At 40.6% G+C, this 9741-nt stretch overlaps 1 protein-coding gene across 1 annotated transcript; it reads left to right on the forward strand.

Moving 5' to 3' along the window:
• The first annotated feature begins 1019 nt into the window (after positions 1-1019).
• si:dkeyp-69b9.6 (uncharacterized) lies at positions 1020-7135 on the forward strand. The gene is made up of 2 exons (XM_056270474.1): positions 1020-3280; positions 3397-7135. The coding sequence occupies exons 1-2, from the start codon at positions 1240-1242 to the stop codon at positions 5784-5786; spliced, it is 4431 nt and encodes a 1476-aa protein (XP_056126449.1). The 5' UTR covers positions 1020-1239; the 3' UTR covers positions 5787-7135.
• The last annotated feature ends 2606 nt before the right edge of the window (positions 7136-9741 follow it).

A 9741-nucleotide genomic window follows, 5' to 3' on the forward strand; every position in this document is an offset into this window, starting at 1 on the left:
TCAAATGCATCGATACTAATCAGCGAGTATCATTTGAATTGTTGTTAATATCTGTCATTTAGATGATGCTGATATATAAGATGAATTCATGTTTTAGATCTTGAATACAATGTATTATTTCAGAATGAATTATGAATGGTTTGATGTGGTTCACTAGAAATAAATAAGGGCTTTTAGAAATAAATTTCGTTTTTTTATTGTTTCTGTTATTATGAGTTATTTTATTTTGCTATTGAAGAATGCAAATGGACAAAAATGAAAACATGGAAATGTCTTTAAGATGTTTAAGTGAAGGACCAAAGTTTTTCAAAGATTTACCAATACTTTCATAATTATTCACACACACATAAGATTTTATGTGTATTAAAAAAAATATATATATATATTAAAACGTCTGCTGTAATAAACTGTCTGCCTGTTGTTGTTGTTTTTAATCAAAAACATTTATGTGTTTTGAGGTTTGATGGTTCATGTTGTTTATTAAAATAATTGTATCAGAGTTTTTGTTTAAAATAAGTAATTTAACATGTTGCTCCTTTTTTTCCTCTCACAGTGAGAAGAGGAGTGGCAGAAAGAACATTTTCACAGCCCCCAAGAAATGGTAGTGGAGGATTTTGCTTCCAACTATGGAAAAAAAAAGAAACATATACTAATTGAAACTTGGAAAAAGAGATGTAAGCCACATATGGATTAAGAATTAATAGATATTCAATGTAATAAAACGAGCCCATGGGATTTGAATGGATCCATCCTACAGTGGGATGGTCATGAACTGAAAAATGTAACCAAGCAAGTGGAAATATTTCAATGAACTCAAACTATATTAAGCACTTGTCAAAATGTGAAAAAATAATTGCATCTTGTGCAATTGTGGCATTTTTCTACCAGTCCATATGTCTTTGCACTCTTATGGAACATTCAGACTGAAATATTGATATCTAAGATGAACTATCCAAAATAACTGTGATTATATGGAATCCAATGTGAAGCCAAAAGGGAGTTGAAGTTATTTCATGAATACAAAATGTCCTTCTCAACTACTTGCCCAAAGAGTGAAAAAGTGGGTGTCCGCTTTAAATGAAACAACACCAGTGGCATAAGGAACATGTGAGATAGCACTGTTTTTGAAATTGCTTCTGCTTCTGATTACAACTAGTAGGAAAGCATCAAAGAAATTGTGTTGCTGCTCACAGAGCAGAAGGTGTTGCAACTGCGCACCAATGTATCAGTAACTGGGAGATGTTCCAGTTTGGAAAATACAATGTGGACATCATAGAGATGCTGAGTGGACACCAGTCCCATCAGTTCAAAGGTCTTGGATTAGAGCGACAACTTCAACACCAACAGCAAGTGCAGCTTCACCAACACCAGTTACAGCACCAGCAACAACAGCAAGGTGAGACATCTGGGTCAATTTTGTCTGGACTTGGCTTAGGCCCACTACAAGGATCTAGAGGCAGTGCCTTTACAGATTCTGCATCAATTTTTGCAAAAATGAGTGCACCTCCTCCACCTCTACAACAGCAATCCCTGTCTTCATCGTCTCAAAGTTTGAGGAAATCCGGCAAAATGTCTGGTAGCAGTGGTGGAAGTCATTTGAGTGGATACCCTCAGTTTTTGCGCTCATTCCACCCAACTGAGGCGACCCTTGCACAAGAGCAGTTACATTCAGGAGTAGGACGATTTGATCATTTTGCCAGCAGTAGTGCAAGTGGAGGACTGGTTTCATCTGTTCCACCACCACCCCCGTTGCATCCTGGCCTGTCAGTACCTCAGGCCTCTCCTGGGCCACCGTCCTCTTCCCCATCTACTTCAAGTTCTGTTTCAACTTCCAATAACCCTCCCAGCAGTAGTACAGTGACTACTTTGGGTCATCAGTTGGCAGGATCTCAGTCTGACGCCCGAAGTCTACATCAACAGTTTAGCTGCATGTTAGCGGCAAATCAGTATTTTCTTTCTGGAGTACCGGCCAATTCCAGTCTAGAACAATTTTTAGTTCAGCAAGGTAGTCATAACCATCTTGGTCTTGGTCTGGGCCAAGCTGCAGGAGAAACAAGTTCAGCCCTTGCTCCACCCCCCGCTCTTCATTCTTCACACACTCATGGCCATTCAACCGCTCTATCACAGCCTCATCAGCCACCAACACAACAACAGCAACTACCACCTCACACTTTGTCTCACACTCACCCACATCCACACCATCCACTGCACTCCTCCTCGCAGCATTCTTCGCTCGGAGGTTTTGACTTTCAAGGAATCCCAGTACTCTCCTCTAACCAGCTAGCATCTCTGATGCAGCAGGAAGCTGGTTTGCCACTTCCTCTTCCGCTACATCTTTCTTTATCAAAAGACGAGGGAAAAGGGGATAGTGGTGTCGGAGGAGGTGGTAGAAGAAAAAAAGCCATGGCTGGCTACCTGCCACAAAGAAAGTCTGAAAGCAACAACAACAATGGCAGCAACAGTCACATCTCTACAAACCCTAACAGTGGCACTTCAGGGGGACTGAACCAGGATAGCACACCAGGCTTGGATGGAGGTGGGGGTGTCGGTTTGTCGGCTATTGGTGGAGACCCTTCTTCCCACCTAACCTCTTCATCTTCTACTTCTGTTGTCTCATCATCTTCTTCTGCATCCTCTTCTGCAACAGCATCAGTCTTGGTGACAAATGGCTCTAAAACAGCCAGCCATGGTTCCATGCCACCTCAATCTCAGCCTGAACAAGAGCCCCTTTATCATTGTGGCGAGTGTGGCAAAACATTCACACATCTCTCTAGTCTGCGCAGGCACCTACGTAGTCATGAACTAACCACAGCTGGCACAAGTGGCACAAGAAGTAATATTGTAAACCCAGTTTTGCATCCTTCCGATCCAGGTATTCCCCACTCTACTCAAGACAGCTCAGCCTCATCTTCGTGTGGCAGTCATGACAAGACTTTTCATTGTTCTGAGTGTGGCAAAGGTTTCAAGAAAAAAGGGCACCTCCTTCAACACGGGGTCATCCACTCTGGGTCTCGGCCCTATGCCTGCACTACTTGTAGTCGTGCTTTCAATCGCCGTGAGTCACTCACCCGCCATGAAAAAATCCATGAAGAGAAACCATTCCGCTGTCCAGCTTGTGGTCGCTGTTTTCGGGAAAGTACGTCTCTTTTGAACCATGCAGCCTCTGGCACCTGTGGCAAGTCAGGACGTACAGCGAGATCAAAGCATGAAAGTAATATAGTTGATGGCAAGAGCAATAAAGCTGGGGGCTCCCAAGATGGAATTGCGACTAATGCAGCGGGTGAGTAACGTCTAGAGTGGTGTTTATCTTTAGTAAACCCAGTCAAAGTCAAAAATTTGCATAGGCACTGTGAAATTTGTGTGCATAGCATTATTACTGTTTAGTCTGTTGTGCAGGTTCTTACCGGAGTGATGATTTCAGTGATGACTACAAGGACCAGCGCTCTCAAGGTATTCTGTATTCTGGAACAACCCCATGTGGTGGTGGCAACATGACAGGGCTTGCACTTAGGAAGGCACCATTAGCTCCTACTCTGCATCCACACCCACAAAACCAAAGCCAGCAGCATCATCAACAGCCACATCTCCCACTTTCGTCCCTGTTAGAGGATTCTGAAGATGATGTCACTAGCTCGGTCAACAATGCGATTTCTGCCATCACTGCTGCAGCTGCAAATTGTATGAGCGGTGATCTTGCCCATAGTGGAGGTAGAGGGGATGATCGCAGGGATATCATTGGTGGATTGCTTGGAGGTCTGGGTCTAGGGCCTCTTGCCTCGCCTAGTGGTCCGTTATCAACATCTGGCCTGGAAAAGTCCTATAGAGGTGATGCTAACCCAAGTGCAGTGGGGCTCAACCAGCAAACAAATCAGCAGACACCTGGTGGAAAGCCCAAGCGTCCTCGTAAGCCCCGCAAGAAAAAGGAGCCAGGTGTTGTTGGTGTTGAGCCCCCTAAAAGAAGGCAGTCCTCTCACAGACCAGGAGGGCCTGATGGGGATATTAGACCATATTTGTGCAGTGTCTGTGGTCGAGGATTTGCAAGAAGAGAGACTTTGCGAAGGCATGACAGAATACACACTGGAGAAAAGCCTCACCATTGTACTGTGTGTGGCAAATACTTCAGAGAGGCATTTCATCTTAGCAAGCACCACACAGTGCATTCTGGAGAAAAGAACTACAAATGTATTTTGTGTGGAAAGGACTTTGGATATGCTCAGAGCCTTAAAAGACATGGCAAGCTACACCAGAAAGGTGAACTGGAAGAAGTGCCAACAACGCCAGGTGGGGAAAACCTTAACAGCTATCCTCCATCCTCTGGTGGCAGCTTGATTCAAGGGGGCCATAGTAGCTCTTCTTCTTTCTATTCATACTCTCAAGATGTCAAACCACAGACATCAAACACTCAGCCCCCTCCTAGACTGTACACATGTGCTATATGCTGGAAATCATTCCGCCATCACTTTCACTTGACAGCACATCACCAAACAGTTCACGAGGGTGGTGGAGAAAAGCTGTTTTCTTGTGAAGTCTGTGGGAAGGCTTTTGCATACTCAAACAGCCTTACACGGCACAGGCTTTCTCAGCATGGCCTAACACGGACTGGCCAACCAGTTGCTCAAAGAAGCACAGGCGAAGGTAACAGTGTCGGTGGTTCGATATCAGAAAGTGAAGCTGCTACAAATGCTTTGCTTCAGCTTGCGCCACCAAGTGGCACACATGGCGAACAACATGGACTTCTTCATAGCCAGCAGGCTCCTCCCCAAACACAAACTGGCTACTCCTCTCTGTTCTATATACCCGATGCCAACATTACACACCCTGCTTCATCTAATGCCTCATCTTATTCCCATTCTCTGCCATCAACTTCCTCAGGGCCTCTTCTTTGTAATCATCAGCATCAACAACACACTGGGAAAAAGGGTGAACCCATTTATCATACTGGTCACAGGCATACTCTTACTGCAAACATACCTGTGCATTCCCTTGCTTTGCCTCCATCAGAGCCACATCAGCAACACCACAATCCCCAGCAGCATTCAGCTGAAATTCAATCTACACACCACCACACTTTTCAAAGCCAAGAAGAGTTGAGGAGACGAAAAAAAAAAAAAAAAAGACGGCCAGAGAGAGAGGAGATAGGCTACAAATGGACCCCGGCTGCAAAAGTAGAGAGAGAACAGGTGGAAGTTTCCCTTGGGGAAAGGCAGAGAAATCTTCTTAGAAGAAAGATTTTTAAGAGAAAAAGGAAAGCAATTCACAGAACACAACGTAAAATTAAGAAGCGCATGGCTGTGCTCGTAAGAATCAGGCGTGGAAGTGGAGGAAGTGCTGTGTATGAACTGGGCCTTCCAGGTGGACTGAGGCTTCACAGGCTTCGTTCTCTCAAAGTTCCTCTGAAACGAAAGTCCTGTCCCCTTTGCCTTGGTGCTACCTTTTCACAACAGGTAGCACTTAAAGTTCATTTAGCAGCTAGACATTGTCCCAAAGTGAGAGGCCTTCAGCATCGTTTGAAATGTCCAGTTTGCGGAAAACAGTCTCGCAAGTTCCTCTCAGCTCTCATTCACAGAAGCTCCCATTTAACAAACAGAGCATTTTCTTGTAAACATTGTCCCTGTCGTTTCTGGAATGCAATGCTCCTCACACGGCACAAGAAGGTGTGTCGAGGGACGTTGGCTAGGTTTCGACAAGAGAGGTCTCTTTGTGTTAAATTAGTCATGGGAGCAACATACAAGAGGTTTGAATGCAAAGGAAACTCTTCATCCATGCATATGGAATACAGTCACTGAGTTATGTCATTAAATTCATTTTCATATGAACTTTAAGAAGAGAAGTGTTGGGATTTTCATGACAAAAACTGAGATACCTGACTGAATACACCCTTTGCTCATGTAGACTTTGACTTGTGTGTCATGAGAGCGTTTTCTTTTCTCTCTCAATCATTATATTTCTTCTTGTAACTTTAACCCCTAAAAATGAACACCTTCAACAAACTCACAAATGTATCAAAGGCATTTGTATTGAAAAAATGCTTAGCTTCTCTATCTGTCCAATTCCACACCAGTCTTCTAAGATGAAAATTCTTGTTCAGATTGAAATGATCCTTGGATGGCAATAGATGAAGATTCAGTGATTTGGCTAATATTGTACTGTGCCATAACAATAGGCTATTGCTCACTATTCCTAAACAGATGCTCTGTATAATTATTCTGTCTTTGATATATATTGTGTTGTTGGTGTTCACTTAGAGCAAGTGTGGAGGTGTGATTTTTGTTGATGTAAAAAGTGCATTCAGTATCCGAAGGAGAAAAGGGGGTCCTTTTAGGAAGTTGAGTGTTTTATTTTAAAGAGTATTTAAATTACTGCATGTTGGACATTGCTGTCCATGTATTGAACGGTCAGCGTGAGCGATGAGACTGTGGGCTTACATGGGTACATGACAAATCCAATTGAAAATGTACCTTAAATCTAAATAGAGGAATCAAAAGAAATTAATGTATAATAACAAATGTTGATTAACACTTTGTAATATCAAATGTGAGCCCTGTTTTGATTTATTTACTCTTTTGAAAGAAAACTAGCATTAGGATGGTAACGCCAGCACTTAAACAGGAAGAATATGATTTTCCACATAACCAGTCAAAGGACTAAAAAAAATGTAAGATGTACATTCACAGATTCTTGCCCTAAAGGCAAAAGCCTTACCAAATTGTGACAATTAATACACCACATATTATGGGTAGTACAATGTAGCGTTTATGTATAGAGTTTAAGGGAGGAACTGAAAAATATAAGTGTACTGTAATGTAAATTGTGTCAATATTTTATTATGTTTTTTAAGCAAAGGTCAATTATCTTTTTATCATAGCTACACTTCAGGTAGTTGGAAGAGTGATTGTAAGAGTTATCACTTTAGATCAGGTCTTGATTAAGTGTATTAATGTGTGACATTCTGTCCATTTGCCAACTACGTATCCCATGTACTTTTCTCACCTTATAGAGATGCCATACTACTTATAGCCTCTCTTTTTTTTCTTTAAAAGAAGAAAAGTAATACGTATGTTTCTATCACTTTATTTACACATGATAAGCTGGTTGTTGATGATACCCAAGCATTTAATAAAATTTCAAAATGTTATATCCTTGTTAATTCCATCTACACATTTATAATTTTGTATGTATTTGCTTGTATTAAAATACGCAGACATATTAATTTTACATACAACTGTATTTCATGGTTCCCGATGTTGTTATATTTAACGTTTATTATTATATTTATTGCTTCTGTTAATTTTTGTTACAACGCTTAAATATTTATTATATTCTGTTGCTGTAAGGTCATTTTTACCCTGTAGTATTGTGATTCTTACACATGGAATATTTGTGTCTGACTCTGAGTATACATCCACACAAATACCCTAAATTTGTGTAATTTTTGATGTAGCCCACGACAATGATCCGTGCTGGGTGGTAATTGATTACATGTAATCTGGATTACGTAATCAGATTCCAAAAATTAAGATTATATTACTTTTTAAAATACTCGTAATCAGACTAGAATTACTTTTATATTGATTACATGTTATGCCCAAAATGGCAGTAAATTAATCATAATTCATTGATTCATGAATTCACATAATTTTGTATTTACATGAAATGCAGGGATTCCACCTCTTTTTTCTTTTTCTTTTTTGGTCTCTGACCTAATACATTTACTTGAAGTACCCCCTGAGATTTTAAGTTAACAAGTTAGGTTAATAATAAAAATAGGTTAATAAAAATACAATTATGTTCACAGTTCTCTGATGTCAGTTAATGGTCACATGACATGCAGGAAAAATTAAAAACTAATTTTGTTTTAGTAAATCGTTTTTATTTTAATTTTTTTATTTTAAATGATGATTTAATTAATAGCTTTTCATTAAACTCAGGAACCCCCAGCAGTTCCATCACGAACCCCAGTCTGGGAAACCCTGGTGTAATTAAACATTTAATTCACTTCGTGTTGTTGATTACAAAGAATGGAATATATTTTCTTTCTCTTTGTATTTTTATTTCAATATGGTACAAGATTATCCCATTCAAATCAACATGGTAAATGAGTTAGGTGAAAAGTAATCTAAAACTAGTCAGATTATATTAACGTAAATGTGTAATGGATAACTTACAATTTTTGTCATGTAATTTGGAGTCAGTAAACGACTACAATTTGTATCTCTACCCAGCACTGACAATGAACTACAAAGGATGTGTTGATAGCAGACAGAAAATTGCTTTTTTAAATGACAAATATCATTTAGCCTAATGTTAGAATGCATTGTTGCTCTTAAAATCTCCCCCAAAAATCCATGTTGTCTAATTTTTATTTTATCCACTGAATTGTAACTGTATTGAGTGCCCTTTTTTTCATCATTCTGCACTTGGACATTCACTGGTCAGTGTCTGTCTGAATATGTTGTACAGTTAACCCCAGATTGTTTATAGAATTATAGCCTTCTAGTTGTTGGGAATTCATTTATAGTTTGTAGATTTTATCAACTGCACTGAAGCCTACACAATACACTGTACGGCTGAATGATAGCTAGGTGTTGATGTTGTGAAATTAACTAAACAAAAAGAATGAACCGTTTAGAGTGCTGTATTCATTCTAGCACTTAACGTTGCTCTTTCACATGTTGATCAGTTGGTGGCAGCAAGGATCCTACAACCTACAGCATGAAGCTGGGAGCCCAGCAGAACAACTGTCACATGGAATTAAACGGTGGGTGGAACAAGTACTCCGAGTCCTCGAGTGTGTGTGTACGAGGGAGGCATGGAATTGAAATGAGTCCAAGAGAGACAGGGCTGATTTATTCGCCTATTGTTTTTGTGTAGAGTCTATGGGGAAAACAAATAAAAATGTCCTTTTTAGATGCCTTCTAATCTGTATTTTACATGTTCACATTCTTTGCATTCTACTGTCCTCAATAATTCGTGTGTTGTAGGCCTATCCTTAAAGGCAGACATAGCCTAGTAATATTTTGAGTTGTTATCTGCATTAAGTATTATAATATTTTGATATGCTCGTGAGGTTGGGTTCATCAGGTTCGACCCTAACAAATCTATTTCCTTTATTTCTGAATCTGTTGTGTGTGTGCTGTGCGCGCCACTCTTCGCCTGGGTTCACGCGGTTTCTGTATTCTCACGCGGCTGTAGCATGGGTGTGATGAATGGGCGGAGCGCTGTTCTCCACGGCGGCCAATGGTTGGGCGAGCAGGGAGGAGCCTCTTTTCTCTCAGCCAATGGCAGCAAAAAAGCTCAGCCGTGTCTCCGCGTGCGGACACCATGTGCACTGGAGAGCGCGTCTGTGTTTCTGAGACACAACGTGTAGTTGCCATCTCCTCTCGCACGATGTGATCACGTTTCCCCCGGATTACTAGTGAAGTGAAAAAGTGTGCCATTCGCTTGACAGGTTTTTCCCCAAAAGGTTGCTCTCTGATAGGACTGTGTAGAAACTTGACAGGTTGTTAAATAGACAACTCATTCCATATTTTCACTGATAATTATGATGCTCTTTAAAACGGTCCACTTTCCAACTTAGTAATTATGTGGCCGCATGTTCATGCTGTTCCTGGGTGTCGAACATAAGCATCATCGGGACAGCTTGGAGTCAAATTATTGAATAATTTGTTTTTAATCAGTGCTTCCCTCCCTGAGGAGCGTGCCTGTCACGAGGGGCGTGCCTTATTAATATTAAACAGTGAT

Source organism: Rhinichthys klamathensis, unplaced genomic scaffold (assembly GCF_029890125.1).
Source record: "Rhinichthys klamathensis goyatoka isolate OS25496 unplaced genomic scaffold, OSU_Roscu_1.1 h1tg000013l_1, whole genome shotgun sequence".
Taxonomy (NCBI): Eukaryota; Metazoa; Chordata; class Actinopteri; order Cypriniformes; family Leuciscidae; genus Rhinichthys; species Rhinichthys klamathensis.

Excerpts from the sequence above, each read along its gene's own strand:
- si:dkeyp-69b9.6 (XM_056270474.1), top strand. The coding sequence starts at position 1,240 with ATGTTCCAGTTTGGAAAATACAATGTGGACATCATAGAGATGCTGAGT. Across the intron at positions 3,281-3,396 it reads AATTGCGACTAATGCAGCGG|GTTCTTACCGGAGTGATGAT; the intron begins GTGAGTAACGTC and ends TCTGTTGTGCAG.